The sequence below is a fragment of the Gigantopelta aegis genome, chromosome 8 (assembly GCF_016097555.1).
Source record: "Gigantopelta aegis isolate Gae_Host chromosome 8, Gae_host_genome, whole genome shotgun sequence".
Taxonomy (NCBI): Eukaryota; Metazoa; Mollusca; class Gastropoda; order Neomphalida; family Peltospiridae; genus Gigantopelta; species Gigantopelta aegis.
In genome coordinates this window covers 25,818,877-25,845,938 of record NC_054706.1, presented here as the reverse complement: position 1 = coordinate 25,845,938, position 27,062 = coordinate 25,818,877, and the positions used below count along the sequence as shown (strand labels likewise).

The 27,062-nt window shown below is 35.4% G+C and overlaps 1 protein-coding gene and 1 long non-coding RNA gene across 6 annotated transcripts; one reads left to right on the top strand and one right to left on the bottom strand.

Moving 5' to 3' along the window:
• Nucleotides 1-11: 11 nt before the first annotated feature.
• LOC121378564 lies at nucleotides 12-25,902 on the top strand. Its single transcript, XR_005958746.1, has 3 exons — nucleotides 12-2,230; nucleotides 12,865-13,005; nucleotides 25,622-25,902. It is a non-coding gene; the product is annotated as an uncharacterized LOC121378564 (long non-coding RNA).
• On the bottom strand, nucleotides 5,393-22,400 carry LOC121378563 (peroxiredoxin-like 2A). 5 transcript variants are annotated; one of them, XM_041506795.1, is made up of 7 exons: nucleotides 22,169-22,399; nucleotides 19,267-19,346; nucleotides 12,829-13,009; nucleotides 11,714-11,788; nucleotides 10,414-10,548; nucleotides 9,824-9,959; nucleotides 5,393-8,776 (listed from the first exon to the last, which is right to left on the bottom strand). In XM_041506795.1, exons 2-7 carry the CDS (start codon nucleotides 19,326-19,328, stop codon nucleotides 8,649-8,651), a joined length of 717 nt encoding a protein of 238 aa, XP_041362729.1. In that variant the 5' UTR covers nucleotides 19,329-19,346; nucleotides 22,169-22,399; the 3' UTR covers nucleotides 5,393-8,648. The 5 variants fall into 5 exon arrangements, with proteins under 5 accessions (XP_041362729.1, XP_041362730.1, XP_041362734.1 ...); XM_041506796.1 differs by having other exon boundaries at nucleotides 22,191-22,399; XM_041506800.1 differs by lacking the exon at nucleotides 22,169-22,399 and adding an exon at nucleotides 14,240-14,348 and having other exon boundaries at nucleotides 19,267-19,281.
• Nucleotides 25,903-27,062: the final 1,160 nt, after the last annotated feature.

The window sequence follows — 27,062 nt, the reverse complement described above, 5'->3', positions numbered from 1 at the left end:
GAGTAGCCCATGTAGTGGCGATAGCGGGTTTCCTCTCAAAATATGTGTGGTCCTTAACCATATGTCTGACGCCATATAACCGTAAATAAAATGTGTTGAGTGCGTCGTTAAATAAACCATTTCTTTCTTTCATTACATTTAAAGCATGTGTTAAGATTGTGGACTTTTTTGGTCACCTAAACACTACATTCTTTATATTTACTAGTTTTATTGACATAATATTTATAAAGGAAGGTGAACTTTCAATATCTCATGTTAATCACAGCATGAATGGTGGACACATCTTCCATTCAATGCTCAAAACTGACACGGATTAAGAAACAAATGCCATTCAAAATGTATAATTTGCTTTCTGATAATTTTCACAAGCAACTTTTGCTATTCATTTTAAAATATTGTAGAACTATTCAAAACTAGTTGCAATTGACATTAGAACGCAGGCATTGAATTTTGAGGTTTGTTTTTAGGATTCTGCCAGCATCCTAAATATAATTTAATATAGATATTCTGAGGTTCTGTCTCATAATCTCATACACTTCCGACCAAAGCTGGGATTTGCGGAATAACAAAATGATGTTAATGACATGTTATTATTATTATTATTAAAATTAGATGAAAAGAAAATGAGAGTAAAGTTTATGCAAATCGAATTGCAGCTCAGCTTCTACCATTTGCTTCAAGATTAAAATATTAGAAGCAAATATCGCTTGCCATTGCTATTTCAAATCTTTCTTTTCTCTTTGGAAGCTTTAGTTTGCTTCATAAGCATGTCAAGGCCTGATTAAAATATGGAACAGTAGCCTTGGCCTTGGGTTGCAAAGTTTCTTAATTGTACTTCCTTGTGGTATTTGTTTCATTTCCTCAAGGTAAATTAATGAAATAAATAATATATTCTGTAATAATTATTGTACCTATTGAATCCACACACCTACCTCTTGAGAAAATAAAACCAGAACACTTAGCTTAAAAAGTACAAAAGTTGAACATGTGGATACCATATACATGTAGGTTTGTCTGTTCTCTGGTATTTTTAGTAGTTGAAAACCTCAGAAATTATGGTGTGTTTTGTTAGAATTATGCAGTGAGAAATTTCAATGACATACCAGTGGAACAGATTGACTGGTCAATCTTATGGTATTATTTTATGTCTAAAGTCTGGGCTGAATTGGCCATACAAGGCATGTTAAAATATCCCACTGCCATTCCTTTTTCTTTTTTTTTCTTTTTTTCTTTTCTTTTTTAATTATTTACTATGGGAATGTGGTAAATTATTGGTGATTATTTGTGTTACAAACACTGATCACAAACTGATTTGGACAAAACTGTTGTTGAGAAATTGACTGAGCCTGGCACATTAAGTTGGGCAGAATGATGTATTTGATAATGTACACTTTACCTTAGTGGAATGTAAGACACATTTTTATAAGATTGTTGCATGGAAAGGGAAGAATGCATGTGTGAATGAACAGTACGTGTGGTACTTTCGTGTGGAAGGAGAGCCAATGTGTAATATATGTGTATCATTATTTTTAAGTTGTCTCAGGTTCAGACTAGACGTGAGCTGTTGTACAGTTTTTATTCTCTCCCCTTCCATCTTGTATCCGTGACATACACATACATACATACATACATACATACTTGTTTTGATGGTATATTTTTGTCTAGATTGTACAAAATTGAAAAAAATATGTACATTACATTTTGAAAAATAAATTATGAATTCATTTGAAACATCGTTTCAGTTTTGTATTTAAAATGAAACTGTCTGTAGCAGTGAATGAAACAGCCTGAAGACAAAGTGTTACCCATTTGTGTGTAAATTTATGGTACAATTTTTAAAATATCTTAAAATATAGGCTACTATTGGACAATTTCAAAGTTGCAAAATGGTGACTTCCTGCCAAAATTATTTCAGTTCTGGCCCAGTGCTTATAAATCTTAGTCTAGACTTTAACATCATGGCAACGCCATTCAAATAGCATTATGTTAAAGTCTGGACTTGGTCTAGACTAAGTTTTATAAGCACAGTCCTGCTGTGCAATGCAAGCATTATACCTTCAAAAATTACAACCAAATAATTTGCCAGTAGATTTTTTTTTTTTTTAATCCTTTGTGCACAGACAGAATAGTTGAGGTAAATAAACAAATTTACTGTCTCTTATGAATCTCCTATATCTCTGATGGCCCTATTCAGTTAAAGTGACGGATTTCATAAGATTTGTTTGATGTGGTAAGTAATTCAACAGACAGAAAGTTGGTTGTACTGAACAACTTTAAGCTATTTATTACCAAAAAAAAGTATATATATGGCTCTTACAACTATGAAGTGGCACCTTAAAGGTCTTATTGGGATTCTAGATGCCATTTAATGGGAAGTAGCCACAACATGCAGGTTGATAAAGAGATCTGCTAGACTGGTTTGTGTGCAACAAGAACCAATCCTATAATTTGCAAACATTCGCTGGCTTAACTTTGGGCTGGTTTCCTCCTTCCTAAACCAGATATTAAAGTACTGGTAACCATTTTTAATACCCAAATATCCAAACAGGTTTTTTTTTGTTAAATGTTGAGGTTGGTATGTCTGTACTTAATATTTTGGCAGAATTATTTTGGGTACGGCTTAAATTGACCCAAACAAATTTGGAAAACTGGTGTGCTACTGTAAGCTTTTTATCAACAAGAAAAGATCCGGAACAGTTTTGGGATGTCATGATTCCACCAGCATTTTGGTTCCTTTGATATTGAATACACAAATGGGGTTCTACACAATATTCTTATCCTCTAATCAGTTTAGCAAGGCATCAGAAAATATTTATCATACCCATTTTTCTGTTTTTTTACAATTGTGTACATCTTCCACATCTACACAATTTACATGTCCTCAGACCACAATTAATTTCGCTATATGTTTCTATATAGCCTTAGTGGCTATAACATTTTTATTAATATCAGCAGGCCAGTGACGTTTTGTATGTACCTTTGCCTGCATGGGGGACACATACCCTGAAAAGGACAACCCCTGTTGTCCAGCTTTCTCCCAGCATATTGGTTTAAACAGACACACCCTCTAAACCAGGCTGGAGTACACGCATTTTACACAAAAAGCACTACTTTTGCATGGGCCAGAATTACACACAAACAAGTCTTCAATGTCAGCAAGTTACACATGTTTACAAACTACATGCTATCCCCTGTCACTTCAGTCAAACAGTTGCCACTTCATAGCTGTCTGCCATGAAATAATCACAGTCAAACAGCAGACTACTTGGGCGGTCAAATTTCCGGATTTTGGACAACCAAATGGGAAGATAACTGTAATCTGAGGCCTATCATTTTCCCCCCTAAAAACTGGCCCACACTAATGCATTCCAATGATATACATATTAAAGCAATGCTCAGGAAGTATCGGGATGTCACCTTTAAACTGAGAGTATATAGAGGCTGTGTTAAAACACCTTGCCATGGCCAATTGTAGCAATGGAAACTTGAGGGGCACCAACTTCAAAATGTAATAACGTTATCAAATGGAATTTCTTCATACAATGAACAGCTATTTTTTCTTCTACATATGTTCTATCTGCACAGTGTTGTCTTGGAAAGATTTTAAAATATTTAAAGGAAGAAAAATCAATCATTAGATTTTACTTCATTTTTAATGAAATATTAAACTTAAATTTAAATTTTTGAAAAAAAGTAAAATCTGAAACTGTAGAATTTTGCATTTTAGATATGATAAGTGGTGGCTTATTAAAGATATGGTGACTGAATTCATGGTACATTATTAGAAATGTGTCAGGGATAGTGAAAGTCACAAAATTGGGGCCATTTGCAACAAATATTTACACACTAATTTCAGGGAAAATTAGACATGATAGGCCTCAGATTCAATTTTGACCTGCTGTATTTACTTAATCTACTTCATTTACTGTATTAGACATGTAGCCACTTTATAAAAGGCAAAACAGTCCATATAAATGCATATTAATATGAATATGCCCTACAGATGTTACTTAGGTATACACCATGTTTTTTGTTGACAACTTTGAAAATGAAGATTTTGTCACAAAATGCTGATATAAATCCTACCAAGAGGTACTTGCACCATATTTTTCAGTTTTCAGTGATAACTGTTAACAAGTGTAATCATGTGCCAGTGTCTTGGATACCTCAGTGTAGTATTTCTTGATTGGAAGGATGTTTGTAGTAATGACCACTGAATATGCATTATGGATTATTCTGCCATATGTATTACAAGCCAAATGTTAACCTTTTTGGCACGTTTTTTGCAATAAACTTGACAAGTGTACCAGCATCTGATTACTGAACACCATAAATACATTCAGACAGCATAGAATATTAGCCTATTAGATTTTCTAAGGATAAAAGACCATTTTTGAAAAATGACTAAGTGTGTAATTTACATAAATGTAGGTGAAATGTATTGTTAGAGTACTTAATCTTGTTAAAAACGGTATACTATTTATTTAAAGTGTTTAATTACATTTAGTAGTGATATATTCATTATATTTAGATCTTCTGTCCAATTGCAATAATTGAGAAACTCGTTAAAATTCAGTATGTAAAAAAAAATTAAAATATCAATATTGACCAACAAAATCCAACTTTTGCTCTTTTTTACCAAATTATTAGCTCAAAACTGTTTAAAAATATTGCAACAACATGTAACATTAGAGGTCATTTTATGCTATTTTGGAGGATATTGAAATTTAAAAGTTGAAAATTTTAATTTCAATTGTTAATAAATTCAGAAAACGTTTTTTAATTTAATAAAATATTTAGAAAATAAATAAACGAGTTTTCATATTCCTTGTGGTATTCACAATCAGTCTGTGTAATTTCACCTCTCTGGTTATACTACTTTCATCAGAATCGAGCATTTAACTGGTGTAATGTGTGAACTATATCAGGCCTCAGACCACAATTAATTTCGCTATATGTTTCTATATAGCCATAACATTTTTATTAATATCAGCAGGCTCATGAAGTTTTGTATGTACCTTTGCCTGCATGGGGCATACATACCCTGAAAAGGACAACACTTGTTGTCCAGCTCTTTCTCCCAGCATATTGGTTTAAAAAGACACCCCCCTCTAAACCAGGCCGGAGTACACCCATTTTACATAAAAAGCACTACGTTTGCATGGGCCGGAATTACCACAAACAAGTCTTCAATGTCAACAAGTTACACATGTTTACAAACTACATGCTGTCACTTCAGTCAAACAGTTGCCACTTCATAGCTGTCTGCCATGAAATAATCACAGTCAAACAGCAGACTACTTGTGCGGTCAAATTTCCGGATTTTGGACAACCAAATGGGAAGATAACTGTAATCTGAGGCCACATGCAAATAAAAACAAACTGCTAAACGTTGAGAAGAAAAAACATTTATTTATATTTTGTCAAAAGCACAATTACATTTGGCCAACATATTTAACAGCAAAGTACCTGCAAACAACTATTAAAAATCAGCTGCTGGTCATCTAAATTTTGACCATTAGCTTCATACATTTGTGGTGCAAGAACTTTGATGTCCAACAAAGGCCTGTAAATATGTTATAATTTTTATCACAACAAATAAAATTACCAATTTACATGGCTTTATTTTTAATAGCGTATAGCATATTTGTATTAATACATCTCATGAAATGTATTCGACATGGGACGATACCTTTGTGGCATTTCTCACCAACTGACATTCATTAAAACTTGCTCTGGGAGCGGGTATCGAACTGCGAACTAAGTACCTACCAGCCTTATTATGTCTGATGGTTTAACGATGACGTCACTGAGGCCGGTATATATTCTATATGGGATCATTTCCTCTATATTGTACCGGTACGCCTAAAATTAATATTATGCATACTGTCAAGAATGCCAACTGAGTGTCCACACACTAATGCACTTGATAGAAAAGACAACTGTAGCTATGTGACATTCTGTTTCATGGTCGCATTTTACAGGATTGTGAATTCAGCAAAATTCGGAGAATCACATATTTTTGGTTTGAAGCATAAGATTACGAGATGAAATCTCAAAATATTCACATGACATCATTTGTATCATTCTGGTAGAAAAAGTTTCTTTTGTTTGACGACACCCACCTTGTTTATTGGATGTCAATTTTCACATAGAGTTTTAAAGGGACATTCTCATTACGTGATTAGTCGTACTGACTAGTAGCATGCGATCAAATCGTACTGTGAGACCACCTAAATCGGAATGACTTTAGTCTATACAACAAGTCATGTCAAAATCGTACCGATTAGAACAGGTTCTGTTTCTCACGACATATCATAAGCTCTGAACTAATCAAATCACATTAATTTACAACTGTTTAGTTTTGTCACTTCCATGTTTTTTCATCTGCTTATAAACATGTCAAAATGTCTGGATTTCATGGGTCCATAAAACTTATTATCCAGATGTGGTCAAAGATTGTTTTGTTACATAATGCCATCAGTAAATTGTCTACATTCATGTTTTCTTTATTTCAGTGGAAATTTGTAGGTAGTGACGAGCTTTGTTTGACGTCATCAAATCTTATGACATAACATCTTCCCATACACACAATTCGAGTCGCTACAACAAATCGCATGCGACAAGTCAGTGCTACTAATCGCATAATGAGAAAGCCATTTAAGAGAGAAAACCTGCTACATTTTCCCATTATTAGCAAGGGATCTTTTATATGCACCATCTCACAGGTAGGATAGCATACCACATTCTTTGATATACCATTGTGGTGCACTGGTTGGAACGAGAAATAGTTCAATGGGTCCACCAACGGGGACTGATCCCAGGATTCTGGTGAAATCCTAAAAACAAATTGCCATATTCAGTGCCTAAATACATAAAAGCTTGTGGTGATGGCAAGTTTTACTGCTAAGCAGTTCTTGCATTATGCTGCTTTATTTTGTGACTTATTACATAGATCGACTGTAATGCATACTTGTAAAGGAAAACTGGATCACTGGAATTAGTTCCAGTCAAAGGGACTTGTTCAGCAAGTTGATCTACATGTATACAATGTATACAAGGTGATGAGGTCCAATAGAATGATACCCCACTATCATTTCTTTTTACAGATTGTATACATGTGAATAGACTTGCCGTAATGCTGTAAAAAGGGCTACATGTCCTCCTCTTTCCAGATCACCAAAGACTGGTTTTTGGACATTTATTGCTTTTTACGATAGTATTGCTTACATTTGTTTTATGATTGTCATGGTTATTTCAACATTATTTACATTGATATGTTCAGTTCCAGTATTTCAAATTAAAAGAAGAATGACAAAAACATTTGAAACCAAAACAGATAAGAAATTCACCAGTTAATAAAAATAGAAATGTCAAGGCAAGATTCGGCCGAATAATTATACAATCCATTATTCTGAAAGAATTATGGGTAGGAACATTACTTTTATGCTGGCTTTGGCATGGGCAATATGCAATTACTTCCATATGGTAAAAGCAAACGAGAATATTGCATAAGAAATGATTACAATAAAGAAGGTGCTCTACTATACCACTAAAACAGGATTTAAGAATATTGCACATAAGACAAATATCTTGAAGTAAACAAAACTTGAAATGGGGAATAAATGTATCCCACTCATGAGCTTTCTTCCATCAAGCTAGATGCCACCCAATATATTAAAATAATTATGATTTTATTAAGAAATACAGATCTGTCAAATCACGGTTTTGCCATGACACGCACGGGGTTTTTTCAAAATCACACTCACGTTTAAGATGTCAAATGTCATGTCCACAAATATATAGCAAAATGTTGGAACTTTGGTTCATTCAGAAAGTTTTCCAATGCCTAATGTCATCAACACAACCACAGGATTGTGTGAATAGTGTTGTCGTTACATTGGAAAATTAGTGCATGTGGATACCCAACTAACTTGAGTCAAAATATCTAAGAAATGCTGATCGGGGAATAATATCATAAACATCATTTCTTAAAGCTATTGCTACCAGAGGCTTTAAAATATATCTATAAGCAGTTTTTGGTGTGTGTGGGGGGGGGGGACTTCATCGCTTACAACTCCCTACCTACCAAGGCACAGTCCTTGTTCTGCTGCCTATGGTGCAAATTTCACAAAACATCGACAGGTTATGTCTGTCACTCGCAGATATATCAGTCATATGTTTACATTTGTTTGGCATCTATTTAAAGCAGAAAATTACATCATAAGGAAGATAAAAGAATTTTAAGGACAAAAGAAAATGAAATATCTGTTCTTTGAACTATATTTGTTGTACTGTGAATAGCAACAAGATTGTGGTTTAGTCGTAGATTTGTTTACATGCAAAACTAGGCTTACACTGTGAAATTGGGCCCTGGACCCTAGCTTTAGGGTGAATCTCATGCCTTGACACATTTACAGGTTGACAGCTCTGAAAATACTCAAATATGTAACAAACCCAAGGCATAAACAACCTTTGACACTATAAAAGTACAACACACTACCATCAATGTATGACGTAACATTAATCTGATTATTGGTCAATTCACAACCAGACAGACAGTCCAAGCTCCAATAACTTGTAGATACTTTAAATGTTTCACACTTCACACTACACATTACACACACACACACACACTGTAAATAGTTTTAAGTTGATTTAGATTTAATCTGTTTCACAGCATTCAGAACATCCGTTAAATTAGCAGCATCTCCAAATTCCTTCTCTCGGTGTTCAAACAAAATGCCTTGCTCACCTGGTCCCAATACAAACACACCTGAAAAATAATCACAAAGATGTTTGTTTTTTATGTATATACTAGTATATTAACATATATTACAGATTATTAGATATTATTTACAAAACTTTTGTACTATATTGTCCAAAAATAATTCTTATAATTTTGTTCAGTGTCATACAAGCAAACAATATTGTACCTCAACAGCCGATATCTTTTTAAAGCTAAATTTTCTTTTGTAGTAGACATTTTTTAACCTCCAGTCGACATACTGTACACTGCATCCAGTGCATTCCACAATTCATATTTCCTGCAGTTTTGCACACGGCACTCACCCGAAATATAAATTTAAAAACAAGAAACAGTTTAGTTTAGAGTATGTCTGCTTTAGTTTTTTGTTTTTCAGTGGAAAATACCTTGGAATTTTGAGTTCAAAAAGTGGTTTTCAGCAAGTATTTTCACTTAACAACAATGGAGGCACGACGCGGTCATTTTCAAGGATCGATAGCTGATTGTGACAGCTAATTTGATAATAAATTTGATCGTTTTACCAAAAACGAAAATCACCAAATATTGGGATATGAATCGTAGTTAGTTTTAAAAATTCTAGTCAGAAAACAATTTATTGGGAATACTGGACAGCTGGCCACAAATGCCTATAAGTAAATGCACCTTTTAAAATTTTGTGCCTAATTTTAATCAAAATTAACTGATTAACATATAAAAATTATAAAACCCACGAAAATAATATTTACCGATTCAATTGTGTTATGTACATTTATAAAACATTTAACATATATGTGAGTAAAAATTATAAACTTGTACCCATTCAACGTGGTTTTTGTCAAAAATTAATCCAGTAGTCTAAAGGTTAATCAGTGGTGAAGTTTAAAAAACAAAAAATTATTTTTAAAAATTAAATAAAAATCTTCCAACCATCCAACTCAAAATATTCATCTGGAATAGCAATTACAGAATTAATTTAATGACCACAAAAAAAAAAAAAAAAAAAAATCAATGTCAAAGTTTGTTTTGTTTAACACCACCACTAGAGCACATTTAACAATGAATGAATGAATGACCAACCTCCAAGCAGTGTTCCATCACCAGCAAGATTCCCTTTCACTCCAGACTGCCAATTTTTGTAAATGTTGCGCCACACTTTCACACGCATTAATGCAGACAATAGAATTCTCCTTTCAACAGGTCCATAAAATCCACACTACAAAAAAGAACACATTTTTTATAATGAAACAATGTGGTTTAATTATTTTTTAAAGATTGTAACAATAATTTATGTACCTGTACATATGCAATACCTATATACTTATCAGATAAAAAGAATGAGTTTAACAACACTACTACAGCATACTGATTAATTAATGATCGGTTACTGGATGTCAAACCTTTGGTAATTCTGACATAGTCTTCAGAAGAAACCTGTTTCATTGTTCAATTAGTAGCTAGGATCTTTTATATACACTTTACCACAGACAGGACAGCACATACCACAGTCTTTAATATTCCAGCTGTGAAGCACTAATTAGGATGGGGGAAAAAACAATGGGTCCACCGAGAGGTCGATCCTATGATCCGAGCACCTCAGTCGAGCGCTTTACCGACTGAGCTAAATCCCGACCTACCTCTGAATGAGATTTATACGCACATAAACTTACCTCTTCATCAAAATACACATCCCCATCGAAGAATGTCTTAAAGGAGTTGGCTCCCAGAGTCTCATGCACGACGGCGTACAGAGCGACTCCATGGGAATCCAGCTCAGGCTTCAGAGAGGACAGCTTCTTAGCCTCCTGGAAAATACACATGATAGAAATTAACTGATGAAATAAATGAGTTGTCTAGTCGAGGCTTAGTGGCTAAGCCATCAGACTTAAGGCTGATAGGTACTGGGTTCGTACTGGGTATCCAAGTAGACTCCCACCAAAACAATGTTAAAAGTTAAAATTTATTTTGTTTAACCCACTGAAGCACAATGATTTATTAATCATCAGCTATTGGATGTCAAACATTTGGTACATGTAATTCTGCAAAATGTTTCCATTAGCAGTAAGCAATCTTTTATATGCACTTTCCCCACAGATAGCACAGCACAGCACATACCACAGCCTTTGATATACCAGTTGTGGAGCACTGGTCCAGCCCACAGAAAACGGGGCCGGGAGGACTATTCCAGATATAATTCATACGGGCCTGCTGGTTGGGATGGGAAAATGCACAATCAGAGAATGGTTCCAACAAGGTGGTTCGATACTACAACCAAAGCATCTTGGGCGAGTGATCACAACTCAGTCCAATATAGGTGGAAAGGTGGGCAGCAATAACGCAAACTTCAGGTGACCATCGTGGAAGAAAACAATGTAATTATCAGTACAGTACAGGACAGAACATTTCTAAACTGGACACACCTTAAAACTAGACTTTTTACATGATCCCATGGGAAGGAACGAAACATTTTACTTAACCAACGCACTCAACACATTTTATTTACGGTTATATGGCGTCAGGGTCCCATGGGTGTCCAGTTTTGAGGGGTTTCATTATATTATAATTAAATTTCCGTTACATTCATTACAACATAACATCATCCCATGGTTCAGACGTAGCAATGGAAGTTTGTTCATTTCTCGATGAATATCATATATCCGATGACGTCATTTTATATGGGCAAGTTATCTTATTGTTTATGGACTAAAAGTAATTAAAAATAAAGTATGAAGTTTTAGTGTTATTATTAGCAAGTATGATTCAAATTTAATTATAAGTACTGTCTGTCATTTCTTTTATGTTCATCTGGGTATGAAAAAACAAATCATCCGCAAACGTATGTGAGAACGGCTTCGCCAATTCAGTTTGTGGACGATTTTGTTTGTTCATACTTCAATAAATGTAAAAGAAATAACAGACAATCCTTAAAAGGACATCAATATATAAATTTTTTATCATCATACAACTGACCTCTCTGCACATGGGTCATCCAGGTCGTCGGACCGCCATGATGACAGCACCTGACTTCTCCCACAGTGTAGACGCCTGCACAGAAAGACAAAAATATCATAGAAACGTGCAACATTTCTTATCCATATAGCCCAAAATAGCTGGCATTGTAATAGTAATCAAGACCTGAAGGTGCCAGGCAAGATAAAACTTTAACTTACTTGTCAGAATTATCAACTGTGCTTAACTTGGGAACACATTCTGTTCTTTGAATCAGTTCATTTGTCCAAGCCGAGCCCTAAAGGTTCATTCAAACAGTATGATTTACAATAATAATTTTAACACATGAGAAGAATGACTTTTGGGATACTTGAGAACACAGTCATGGCCTTTGTTTATTGGTCAAGCCTAGAACTAAAGGTGCATTCTAACAGCACAATTTATAATAACAATTTGTAGCACACACCACTGAGTGGTATTTAGAGAACTTTGGGAAAAGTAAGTTAACATAAAAAGCTACTTGACTAGATCTCCGATCAAACCTCACAGTGAGGAAAATTGAAGGGAGTGACAACTTAGATTATGGAGAATCATTTACAGTGTGCAATTTTGGTTTAAAACATTTAAGTGTCATAAGGACTCCCTGTTTACAAATCTTGAGAGCTCACCACCAACCCAGAGAGCCCTACCATGTGTCTCCAGTAGAACAAAAGATAAACTAAATGTTTTATATGAAACTATGGAAAAGATCACTGTTCAAGACTGTGATTTCCCAGGATTTTGAGATATATGTTGACCTTGTCCTTTCAAAGAATCAATGTAATTTGTACAAATAATTTTTACGAGCCATGCAGGCTCATATGCTAGCCAAGCTAGAAAGTCCTATTTGATTTTTGTGGGCCTCAAGCTCCAAGACTCTTCTCATAATCGCACACTGCATTTATGATATTACCATACTGATACCATATAAATTTACATGCTAAGGAGAGTTAAAAATTACTCTTCTCAAACTAGTCTCAAGGAAGTGATGGGGAACGAGAGTGATAGTTCACCTTAAATGGTGAGGTGTAATTTAAACACCATGGATGTATTGTTGTTATATGTAATTTATAACTGTCTGCACTTTTCACACTAACCATAATTTCCTTTGGCGGACTATCAAATGTTTTCAGTTTGATTGATGACAAGTACTGGAGCGTTGCCCTCTTTGGAGCCGTCACAAACGGATTGTTTGGCAAGTTACACAAGATGGCTACCCCAGCTGTCACCCCAGCCACACCTAGTAACACCCGTGACAACGTCATCTCAGGCAGGTAACTGGAAGAAATAAATATATCAATCAGCCATATCTCACATTTCAACAAGATGCACAATCAAAATAGTTTTTAACTGTTAAAGTTGTCAAAGTAATTCACTTTAAGTTCATTCAGTATTTACAACTACAGTTACAGTATCTACTGGCAATGGAGTGTATGTCTGATAAACAAAATTCAGCTGCTCTCACACAAGTCTGCTAAATATACTCATGGAAAAAGGTTCCTGTGCACCAAAATAAAATGGTCTAAAACCGACTGTAAAGTTTGTAAATGGATGAGATTTAACAAAGATTATGACATCAACACGTCTCATGTTTACAAGGGGCGGGACGTATCCCAGTAGTAAAGTGCTCACTCGATGCATGGTCGGTCTGGGATCGATCCCCGTCGGTGGACCCATTGGGCTAGTTCTCGTTTCAGCCAGTGCACCATGACTGGTATATCAAAGGCCATGGTATGTACTACCCTGTCTGTGGGATGGTGCATATAAAAGATCCCTTGCTGCTAATCGAAAAGAGTAGCCAATGAAGTGGCGACAGTGGGTTTCCTCTCTCAATATCTGTGTGGTCCTTAACCGTATGTCCGACGCCATATAACCGTAAATAAAATGTGTTGAGTGCGTCATTAAATAAAACATTTCTTTCTTTCATGATTTGATATTTTCATTGTTTACCATAAAACCTCCCCCCCCCCCGTGTATATATGAATAATACACACCCTTTCCACTCCTCCAAATAAAATAACATTTAAACTTATTCATAGCTCCCATTGACGGGCCCATTGGGTTATTTCACATTCCAGCCAGTGAACCATGACAATGGCATATCAAAGGCCATGGTACCTGCTATCCTGCTAATAATGAAAAAATGTAGCAGCTTCTAAGACTATGTCATGATTACAAAATGTATGACATCCAACAGCCGATGATTCATAAACCAATGTGCTCTAGTGGTATCATTAACCCAAAAACAACTTTATCATTCTAAGATAGACTTAAGGCAGGGCTCAAGATGTCTTTTGCTATTTGGGACAATCAGCGTTCGAGATTAAGGGTATCCCGATATCCTGGGGATACCAGAATTTAATTTTGGATACACTTCAAGAACCCAGTATCCCACTGGGATACCATATAATTTGTTGGGTTTTTTAATCCTGCTTTTTTATTTTTCACTGAAACAATGAAAGTCGTCATTTACAGCTATGCCATAACAATATCTCCCCCAACTCGTACCTGGTCTAATGCTACACTGTAGCAATAGCGGCGTAGAACTGCTAAGTCACTATTGTTTTTGTTGGATGTTTCCTCCCTTCAAATATTTGGGGGGATATTGATTCCACATCTGCAGAGAATTGATACATGTAGGTTTATCATTAGTAACGTCAGAAACACTTATAGATCACTACTAAATATTAATTCCGCGATTTTGATTGCGGCATAGCAATATAGACTGGGAACGAGAACAGTGTCATCTAAGTTTGTTACGATGTTATTTATGAATTTCATTTAAGTGGGATACTAAATTCTCAGGTGGGATACCAGATTTTGAAATGTTAGTATCCAACTGTGATACTGTTCAAATATTTTAATCTCGTACACTGACAATTAAAATAATTTGGCTACAAATGTTCAGACTACATGCACCAAATTATTAAATTTTGGTGTCCAGCTTAAACTCTGCTCGAGTCATATGGTCAATAATGCACTAGACCATGACAGGCTCTTCACCTGTACCAGGGGTCGAAATACTGCTATCCCCACTGGTTTTGCCAATCGACATCACCATGAGCTGGGATTTTTGTTTTTGCCTGTCATCGATTCGGACTGGTAGTTATTTTATGTTTATATTTACACATTATCGTGTTTGGACCAGCAGGTTTTGATTCGGGCCAGCAGAATTTGTAGTTTACCGAACCGAATATCCGGCAGGAATGTCAGCCAATTTCGACCCCTATATACACTAATTTAGACCACAAAAAAACATTCATCACTTTTATAATCAGGATTGGAAATATCATATTTGTGTTAACAATTTAGTGGTACATACATAAAAATATCCCTCAGTTTAGAAGTATATATAAAATTGTGCCTGTAAGTGGTACTGCAAATGTCTACATGTACTACAGTCAAATCTGTTTATTTGGATATGCCTCGTGCAACAAAACTATATTCAAATAAGCGGCATATATACAATAAAACAAAGTTACGATTTCAACATAAGATAAACCCAATTAGGACCGTTACCTGATTTATGCAAACCCGAATCACGATTCTCCCAAGTTCTATATTGTCACTTCTATTATCATTATAAAGTTTGTTTAATAAATACAAAATAATAAACTAAATACAAGAGGCAACCATTAATGCTGTCTGTAGCACCTAGAAGTAGAACTGACTTGATGTCTAATGACCCAGATATAACCAACGTTAGCTCAAATAAGTCAAAAAGAGAAAAAAAAGTAAAAGGCCGTTATTTACATCTTGAACAAGTAGTCGTTTCCAAGACATGTATTTTGTAACTCAATACTTTTACCAGGAAGTCTACTTGACTGTTGTTTGTGTGCATTTGTAGCACTGATCTGACAGGTAAACTAGACTGGCCAAAGTCAAATAAGTGAAAGGCTGTTATTCAATGCAACAGTAGAAAAAACAAAACAAAAAATAAACAAAAAATAAACAAACAAAACAAACATAAATCTAATTTCGAACAAGTAGCAACATACTTTATTTATATAAATGTTAAACTGCAGTCACGTATAACAATTCAGATTCCAAAAATTTTTCTCTAAGCATAGCTATTCACACATTTTGGATATTCGTGAAACTTGTTTCTGGTAATAAGCATGGTATGAAGGTGATGGTGAAAGTGGGGAAGGACCATGACAGTGCTGTTTATATGCTTCACAAAAATCAAAGCGTGCTTTATTGGTGCTGCAAAATATTGTGAAACGAAATATCTGTAGCTGCCAGTGTGCTGTGTGATTTTTTGCATCTCCTTAGTTCAAGGGCCATAACTCTGTGAAAAATGAGTATGTTAAAGTACATTATAAGACAACATACAAAATTTCAGTTCAATATCTTAAGGCATTGTGAAAAACATATCATGAAATCATATCTTGAATGTGTGACAGACAGACGAATGGACAAAACCTATGAGAATGGTTTATTTCCACAAAATGTCCATTTAGCTGCAATTACTAAACTAGGTTTAGCCCGCTAGACCTGTGCGACAATGTGCAATTTTGGTTCCATGCAACTACTGTACTTGCAACAAAATCAAACATATTCGATCAGAGCAAGCAACAAAAATCTCAGCACACTATTATGTAAAACAAGAGTACCGGTGAGGTATATGATACACCCATCAGAAGTTTGATGGAAAACTATATCTATATAAATGAATATGTTACGGTTATGAATGAAGTCTTAATTATGTAAATTTTTTGTAATGGGATGAATAGTTTGTTTTGGACCAACCACCATCCCAAGTTGTTCCTAAATGTGGTTTGATTGTCCTGTATGCAAGATATGGTCCAGACAAGGATTTACTGTTATGTGCAGTAGACCGTGAAAAGTAGGTCACAGTGACCTAGTAATAGTAGGTGACACACCGCCATCCCAAGGTGTTCCTACAGTTGAGGTTTGATGGTCCTATATGCATTTGTATGCAAGATATGGTCTGGACACGAATTTACTGTTACATGGCTGTTAACAAAAGTAAAATGTTGTGACTGAAATTTCAAGGTACAGGGAATTCAAATTGGTAATGTTCTATATGACAATTTTAGTCCACTTTAAACATGTATTTTTCCCATCCCACACCCTGTTATTTTTTTCATTGGACAAAAACATTAATTTGATGGGTCCTGTAGTGAACCTATATTAATGGAAATAATCCTATTAGGCTGACATTTGCTGGGGTGTTCTTTCATAAGCTATGGGCATTTTTTTAAAGTTTGCATTATTACCTGATATTATTTATTTAGGCTTGACCACCAGCTAATGGACGGCAAATCAAATATTCAAATACATTTACATCGGGTGGCCCTTGTGTTATTGCAAATTTATTATGGGTGGGGGAGGGGGTCGTTAAAAATTGGGGTAAAAGCCAATGTCTGATACTGCATTACGCTAATGTTGAATAGTCCTTTGTTGATCTTTGTGTCCATTTAACAATATGTAACGCAAAATCTTGCCGTTTTAATACCCCTCTCCCCTTGTAACGTTTTTACTTTGGGGTCTTTAGTAATACATATATGTTAAAATAAAATGGCAATGACAGGTTGCATTTTACTTTATGAATTAACATTACGTTGCACAAAGGGAGTGAGTAGCACATTTAAATTAAAGAGGGTTTTTCCACTTAATTTACAACTACTGTACATAACGTGGGTTTTTTTTAATTACAAAAACCATACCAAAAATGATTTAAAAAAATAAATAATAATAAAAAAATTTTAAAATGTAAAGTATGAAACATATGTACACACCTTTTTACAAAATATGATCGTCTGCTTAAAATAGCACAGCAAATGACAGTGCAGGGTGCACATTAAGTCAATACTTTACTTTCTACGTCTGTTCGGACTATGTAAATAGCGGATTGGACGTGTTGCAATAGATCCCAAAATATGTGTTAACACAAATGGATGAATTAAAACAAAAGGTTGTATTCTTCTACCAAAACTGTATAATATCAGACAATGTAGTCATTATTACTAAAAACTATGACACAACAGACTATCAAAACAAGATACACCTAATTTGCATATCCAGGTCAGACTTGTTCATCACGTGTTGGAAAACCAAAAAGAACAAAACTTTTTCGATGTCAGTTTTTTAAAAATATATAATTAGCTAAATTTGTAAAAAAAAATATAAGTTCAAGTGTCCACGATGAGAGCAACTTTGGGAATCTTGGGACACTGTTGGGTCGTAATTGAAAAGGTTTGATATTGGATTGGGAATTTACGTTAGGGTTCACCAGCCCCTAAATGTATGGTAGATTATACCCATCCGATGGGTACCTAAAGGGGGGTCAGTAGGGCAAAGGAAACGGCCGAAATGATCGGGTTGACATTACGGAAACCGAAAACGGCCTAAGCGATTCTCATTAAAAAAAAAAAAATTACTGAAAAAATAATTTCCACAATTTCTCTGATGACGGAAATCCGTCTCACGACGGACAGTTAACAGCCATGCTGTTATGTGCAGTAGACCATGAAAGTGGTCACAGTGACCTAGTAATAGAACATGACATACCACCATCCCAAGTTGTTCCTACATGTGAGGTCTGATGGTCCTGTATGCATCTGTATGCAAGATATGGTCTCGACAAGAATTTACTGTAATGTGCAGTAGACCGTGAAGGTAGGTCACAGTGACCTAGTAATAGAACGCTACACATCCCAAGTTGTTCCTACATGTGAGGTTTGATGGTCCTGTATGCTAGATATGGTCCGGACAAGGATTTATGATTATGCGCAGTAGACCGTGAAAAGTAGGTCACAGTGACCTAGTAATAGTACTTGACAAACAGCCAACCTAAGTTGTTCCTACATGTGAGGTTTGATAGTCCTGTATGCATCTGTATGCAAGATATGGTCTGGACAAGAAAAAGGTAACAGACGAACGTACAGATGCCATAACATAATAATACAACCCATCATAATGTATAGAAACATTAAATTTAATGTGTTTTTAACACTGTAAATTTCTGTGCTTAGTGATACAATATATTTGGAAAAATGGCAACATACCTGTACAGGGTATGTTATTACAAAACAAAATTAGCCTAGCATTATCAAAATGTCTTAGCATATATGATTATATTTACCAACGAAGGATAGAGGAACTACTTTTATTCAGAAATAAGTTATTCGATACTGAAAACATTTTGAGAACATAAATGTCAACTTAAATATCAGTGGTTATCCCAGAAGAGAAATATATGGTGGGCGAGTGTGGTATCAGCAATTACGTAGAAGACATCCATATTAAAAATTCAATAATATGGATAACAGTAAAATTTCACTCAATGCAGATCAATTAAATTTAACAATATTAGCATTTATGCATCTTTTACCCCAAATTTTTAGACAACAAAATGTTAATACTATATTATAATAATGATTGAACCAATACTTGACAAGTATATATTTTAATCTGTATTTCTGGAAACCACCATTGATTACAAACACAACTGAACCACACACAGCCATGCCATACATTTATCTCCAGAAAAGTCCTGTAATACCAACCCTAGTGTAGCTGCTCCACCTAAGATGACTATGGTGATTACAAGTCCACTATAAAACGCCATCAGATGTCAAAAACACTCCTGGAGCAGAGAATTACAGGTGTTGTTAATCAGGGTTTTAAAACATGCATCACGGAACTCATACAATGTTAGTTGGGGTTTTTTTTTTTAGTAACAGGCCTCACCACATGCCTCAAATTCACCCAAATAATAGGGAACATTGTTTATTTCAAACATTTTATTAGCAACACATGAAATTTGAAAATAGGGTAAAGTGATCAAGAGTCATTTTATTAATTTTGATGTATTAAACAATTACTATAAATATACAATTATAGCTGGTATATCTTGGACTTCATTTTGCATATTTTGTTTTAAATAAGTATCGTCAACGTCCCCGGTTCGGTTTGTTTTCTCATGCATGGTTCGCTCAATCGACATCTGATTTGTTGTTGTCTGCTTCATTCATTTGTGAGGTTTTATTTCACAGTTCGTGAACATTTCCATTAACAATCAACTTTAGACAAGTAAAGTTATCTAAATATGAAACTTTACAAACTCCTAAAACCATTAATTTTACTAAGTTGTTTTTGTTTATTCCTTAAAATTATTGATATCAGGTCCACCTGACTGATAGCAATTGACTAAAAATGGAGGAAGATGAATTAACATTCGGTGCATATCACATATGATTTATAAGCCCTATAAATGGCTCTATTGTTAGAATTTGTTTTCAATTATTATATTCGAGCTGCAAAAGGTACGCTATATTTTTGTCTCTGCTGTAGTGAATAGTAGACATAATCCATTCATAACAATTATAAATAATTTTGAGTGTATAAATTGTGTTAATTAACAATCATTTCATTAGAAATTTTATATTTTACAAACTATTCATTGTTATGAACGTAATGCCCATCTGTATTGACATCAAGTGTCAGCGATGAGTGTTGGTAATGCTTGAACCAGAATGCTTGACAAACTGAATTTTTCCTTTAAAAAAAATATTAAACTTAGTGTGCATCATTGAGAAACATATATATATATTTTACCATATAGTGGCTTTAAAAATCAAAAATGACGAACCGCGCATGAGCAAAAAGGTTATTTTTCAAAATACATGTCCCTGAACGCAATTAGAAACTATACCACCCTTTCCTTCTTACTGTATGGTTTTAAACTATAATTGGAATATATTTTATTGCATGTACCATAACTGAAAGAAAAAAAAAAAATCTTTCTGTAAACTTGTATCGTATTCGTATTTTTGTCGTTAGCACTTTGGGACGTCGATGATACTTTATAAACAAAAAATATATGGTCCAAAATTCAATCAGAGTTAAGATCAATAACATGGCTTCATCGGGATTACCAGTAGAGTGCAAGCTATGAGTACCATAGCACTAATTTACTAATTTTGAAAAATGGTGCATCTTTGGGCCTAAAAAGTAAAATTGTAAATATCGTGAACCGTGATTGATGGTCAAGCCATTAAATGTGATCTATGTAGTAAAATTGACAACTTTAAATAAAATATTTTGCTGTTTCTATCAATTTTTTTAATGGATTTCAAATAAATCTTTTTTCTTTTAAATAAAAATTCCTTGTTCAAGATGTTTGTTTTGTTTAACGAAACCACTAGAGCACATCGATTTATTAATCATTGACTATTGGATATCAAACATATATAGTCATTTTTGTCTGAGGAAACCCGCTACATTTTTCCATTAGTAGCATGGGATCTTTTATATGCACCATTCCATAGACAGGATAGCACACACCACGACCTTTGATATACTGTACCAGTCGTGTTGCACTGGCTGTGACCTATTGTCCGAACCAAATTGTTAACAACTACAAAAAATTAGTCTCCTACCTTTAATTGCCGTTAGATTTCCTCCAAAGTTTGTCGCAAAAACAAACGCCACAAATATACAGATTCCACACACGAGACTGCAACGATGTCACCGATATTGTCTTTGCTGAGATTCCATAGGGAAAAATACATGCAGTTTTCTGCCGTCTGCCATGTTCCTTGTTTATGGAATACTCTTCAAGAGGGGTGAAAGCCTCCAAAGTATGTGACACAATTACTATGAAATTGATGATCTCTAGTGGTATCATTAAAATAATAATAATAATAATAAAAAATAATAATATGACGTCATCGCATTTGCTTTTATATCATAACATGTTATGACGTTGTTAGATTGTCCTATCCTTTCACCCCTCTTGAAGAATATTCCATAAAAAGTCAAAATGGCAGCTGATACAAAAGTACATGCTTTTTTCCCTATGCGCTCTCAGCAAAGTCGATATAGATGGTTATCATCTGTAATGTGGAATCTGTGTCATTGTAATGGTTTTTTCAAGATTTGTGTCTGGATAAAATTTGGAGGAAATCTAACGGCAATTAAAGGTAGGAGAGTAATTTTTCGTAGTTGTTAACAATTTGGTTTGGACAATAGTAATACATGTAGTATGCACAAACCACCATCCCAATGGGCCCACTGACAGGGATCGATCCCAAACCTACCGCGCATCAAGCGAGCGCTTTACCACTGGACTATAGCCCCCCCCCCCCCCCCTCGTTCAAGATGATTCAGTCATGTACTGAACAGTGAACATGTATGTAGGCTATTGCATCACGATTCATGGTAATGTAGCATTTCAAAGGTCTTGCAAATTCCCCAACATTTTGATAATAAAAATCAATAGATTCTACATCTAATTAAGTTGCATTGATAACTGTAAACATAAGTTCAGAATTTCCAAACCAAACAAAACAAAATGTTCAAGTGTGGCAGCTAAAAATAGCAAAATGGCGTCGGAAGTAGGAATTTTAATAAATTACAAGCCATCTCGTCGTTATGGTAACGTTTTTATCGCTCTTTTAAACGTACCGTCACCGTGGTGTAGCTTTACCTTTCAGCTTTATCAACAAATTCTTTTAGCTTCGAAAGGGACATCTATGGTTGACCTATAGCATGTACTCAGTACCAACACTAACTTAACGATCTCATCACAACTAAATGCAACTTCCCAATCGGTCCGAAGTCCAATGACGTTTGTGGAGAAGGGAGATAACTTTTGCCATTATAAAGTTTTTGTTGTTTTTAACGACATCAGGGCCCGTGCTTATAAAACTTAAAGTCTAAACTTTAATAAAGTCCACACTTTAACGTAATGCTATTTCAATGGCGTTGCCATGACATTAAAGTCTGAACTTTATTAAAGTCTAGACTTTAAGGTTTATAAGCACGGGGCCAGGCCTCAGACCACAATTAATTTCGCTATATGTTTCTATATAGCCTTAATGGCTATAACATTTTTATTAATATCAGCAGGCCCGTGGATTTTTGTATGTACCTTTGCCTGCCTGGGGGAAACAACACCCTGAAAAGGACAACCCCTGTTGTCCAGCTCTTTCTCCCAGCATATTGGTTTAAACAAACACACCCTCTAAACCAGGCCGGAGTACTCCCATTTTACACAAAAAGCACTACTTTTGCATGGGCCAGAATTACCACAAACAAGTCTTTAATGTCAACAAGTTACACATGTTTACAAACTACATGATCTTCCCTGTCACTTCAGTCAAATAGTTGCCACTTCATAGCTGTCTGCCATGAAATGATCACAGTTAAACAGCAGACTACTTGCGCGGTCAAATTCTCGACAACATTAAAGCACGTAGGTTTATTAATCATCGGCTACTGGGTGTCAAACATTTGGTAATTTGACACATAATCTTAGAGAGGAAACCCGCTACATTTTTCAATTAGTTGCAAGGGATATTTTATCCTATGTACCATTCCACAGACAGGACGGCACACCCCACTTGTGGTGCGCTGGCTGGAACGAGAAATAGTCCAATGGGCCCACCAACGGGGATCGATCCCATGCGAACGCTTTGCCACTCATTTTAGACATTTGTCTTTGGATGTATCATAAATGAATGTCTGTTATGAACATTTAAATTTGTTAACGACACCTCAGCACATTTTAAAACTAACATTGTTCTTCTTTAACTATTGCTGTGCTTATATCCAATCAAGGTTCAGGCACGTCAACCCTGGGCCCAACATCTGGGTATTCCAGGGCAGAAGGGGGGGGGGGGGGGGGGTAAGTTTGAAGTGGGCGGAATTTGAAATACCAAGTTAAAAGTTAGGTCTAGAACCTAAAACCAAAAGTCATTGCGAAGTCTACTCTTGTATAGGTCTAACATTTAAAACCAAAGAGAAAATTTGATTGCTCGGCCAACACAAATTCAGGTGATGTGAGCAATTCTGACGGGCTACCAAAGTATAGTGCGTCGGACTATTCATATTTAAAAAAAATAAACATAGGTTTAAATGTTAAAACGGAGCCAACAAATTTAAAAGTCCGACAAGGCCTACTTGTCTGGCGGAAAGACTGGCGGATGCTGCAAAGGTTGGCGACATATCTACAGCAACAGAAGCGGAATGTTGACTCCGAAAAAATGTCTTAACTGTGGGTCGACCAAGTTCTTGATGATCCTGGTGTAGTCCTCTTGTAGAACTATAGCTTCAAGATTTTATAAATGGTGATGTTATATATCCATACCTTTTACCAGGATCACCTGCCTATAGAGACCGTTTCGTTACATTGTTATTTTGACATTTGGTCTAGATAGAGAAAAAGAGGCAATCCGCTACCGTTACGTTAGCTACCCCTTCAGACGCAGTGGGTGGATTTCGGGTTTTGATGTTCCTATGATCAATTATAATCGAAAATTAATCGATTTGACTCTACCGATCTATTATCGATTTTAAAAATCCATAATCGATTGTGTGGCAAAATGTTATCTGTAATTGTTCCTCAAGTTTACATGATGGAATTTATGTAAACTGATACGGGATTGGTGTTTGTTTTCATGTAGGCCTACATAGGGAAAATTGATGTTAAAAAGTTGTTAAGGGTAGCCTAAAACTAGTTATTTATAGGGTTTATCCCAGTGACCACGACAACAGGTGCACGGTGCTAATAAATCAAATCCTTTGTATATTTCTAACCGATTCTGTAATCGAAAGTGGATCAGTTGGTTCAAACCGATTTTATTAAATCTTCGAGTCCACCTGTTGTAGGTTCTGTCAAGTTGTCTGGACGACGACAGTAAATGGTTACGACGGCATTTGCCTGACATAACGTTTAGTTGTAATTTTTGTATGGGTATATAGTTGAAATAACGCTTACATTTTAAAGTAAAAGTTTTTACTGTATTAAATTTGATAAAATCATACATAGGCTACATCAGGGACGTAGCGTGAGCTGGACCTGGTGGGTTCGAATATGAACCAAGTGGACCGTTTCTATTTTCTTTTTGCACCACCAGAAACTCCATATTTATAAACCTGTATGTTTTAGTTCTGAAAGCGGACCATTTGCTTCAGCGAGAGGGGGGGGGGGGGGGGGGCGTCCGAACCGCCCACCCACGCCCCTGTACATACTGTATATACATAGTGTGGGTTGTCCCCACCCCCAATATAAAATCCTGGCTACGTTAGTGCTATTGTGCTACTTCGATACAGCACCTTCAAGATGACATTTTAATTATTAAAACATTTAGGGTGTTTGTCTCTGTATTATTATGTAATTTTAAAAAATGTGGTATGTGCGTGTGTCCGTTTAGTATCGTGTTTTTGAAGAAGTGGTGCAGGACTGAGAAATGCGATACTGGTGTAGAACAATTCGGTTTCAGCAACGAAGGCTCGTTTCACTGCTCGCTGGTAACATACACATTCATAATTTATCTTCCGTTGTGTGGATTGTGATTCACTAATAGATTAATACTGAACCTTATGAATCCAGCTAAATCTGTCACTGGACAACAGTGCCATATGGTGCAAGTTCAGATAATGGGTTTGTAACACGTGTCGGGCAACACGGACAAACAATTATATTGTGATCACTCTACATGACCGGTCAATACCAAACTAAAGCGGGCGGGACGTAGCTCAGTGGTAAAGCGCTCGCCTGTAAATGGACCCTTTGGGCCATTTCTCGTTCCAGCCAGTGCACCACGACTGGCATATCCAAAGGCTGTGGGATGTGCTATCCTGTCTATGGGATAGTACATATAAAAGATCCCTTGCTACTAATGGAACAATGTGGCAGGTTTCCTCTCCAAGACTCAAAATTACCAAATGTTTGACATCCAATAGCCGATGATTAATAGATCAATATGCTCTAGTGGTGTTGTTAAACAAAACAAACTTTTTATACCAAAATAACTGGGATGGGGGAGGTGTAGGTGAGGAACAGTAATATATATTCCCCTCAATTAAATAATGGGCACCTTTAAAGTAAAAAGAGCATGTTTTTGTGTTTTTCAGGTACTGTCCTGAATGGTTGAATGCAAACAGTTAACAGCAGGATATAGTGGGGAACACGTCTCAGGAACACTGGGTTCACCTTGGAAAGAAGTTTGGATTTGCCAAATTCATATATATTATGTAGAGTATTTTCTTGAAAACCATTAAAAAGTGGCTCATTAAAAAAAAAAAAATGACCAGGGATAGGATGAGCCTTGGAATCACTTCAGCATGATTCGGTAGACCTACCTCTTTCTGATGAACAAAGTCAGCAAAAAATTGAAATAAATAATTTCAAAGAACTGTTTTATTATTCATAATTATAGCATATTCAACACAATGTAGTACTGACAATACAATAACAAGTGGAGGCCAGTATCAGATTTACAATCCTTATTTAAATGATTACACAATGTCCTCTTATGATCACATAATTACAGTTAATACACTAAGTATACTGAGTGACAAAAAAAAGGCAAGTAAATAAAAATAACATACCTTTTCCTTTCTTTCCAAACTGTCACCGATTACACAAGATATTGGTATCCAAAAATAAGTTTTTTTTGTTCTAAACGACTTTCAGTTGTACTTTGCCAGGCTTGTCCATAAACTTTTAACAGTATTACTATTATAAACTGTAAAAATTTAACAGGAATCATAATTGTAATGGAAATATGGTATTCACAGCTGTTTTAAACCAATGTTATAAAATCAATGTTTGCAAGAAGTTGTGAGTACCACATTTCTACTATAACTATTATTATTAATTCTTTTTAAAGCAATATTTATTTAATAAATGAAGTGGATTGACAAACAGGCGGTATACCTATATTAATGCCTCTTCACAAAATGATGTCTTAAATGTAAATTTAAATGTACGATTAACATAAAACATAACATTACAAAAGATTATTTCAGCCATTACAAACAAATGCTGGAAGTTTTCCAGAACAAGTGCCTCAGGAGGATTCTGCGCATCTACTGGCCAAACAAAATCACCGACAAGGAACTCCAAAAAAGGACAGGCATCCCAAGAGTGGCCATGCGCTGGAACCCTGGTGGCACGAGAGTGAAGGGATACCCAAGGAGACATGGAGAAGATCGGTGGATCATGAGATGAAGGCTCTTGGGTGGAGTTGGGGCCAAATGACGAAGCTTGCAACGGACAGACAACATTGGCGTTCTTTGGTGTTGGCCATGTGTGTGACCACACACGAAGAGGATTAAGAAGAACATACAAACTACAAGTTCTGTGTTTGTTATAAATACTTACAGTGCGCATGTATTGATATAACTATGATTCCTGCTAAATTTCAAAAGTAAATAATAGTTAAAAACAATAATATTCAACAGAAATTAGGAGTATTTTTTCAATATATTAGGAATATATTTCTTGATCTAACACAATCATAAAGTATTCAGGTAAAAAGTGCGTTGAAATAACAACTGTGTGATCATTTAA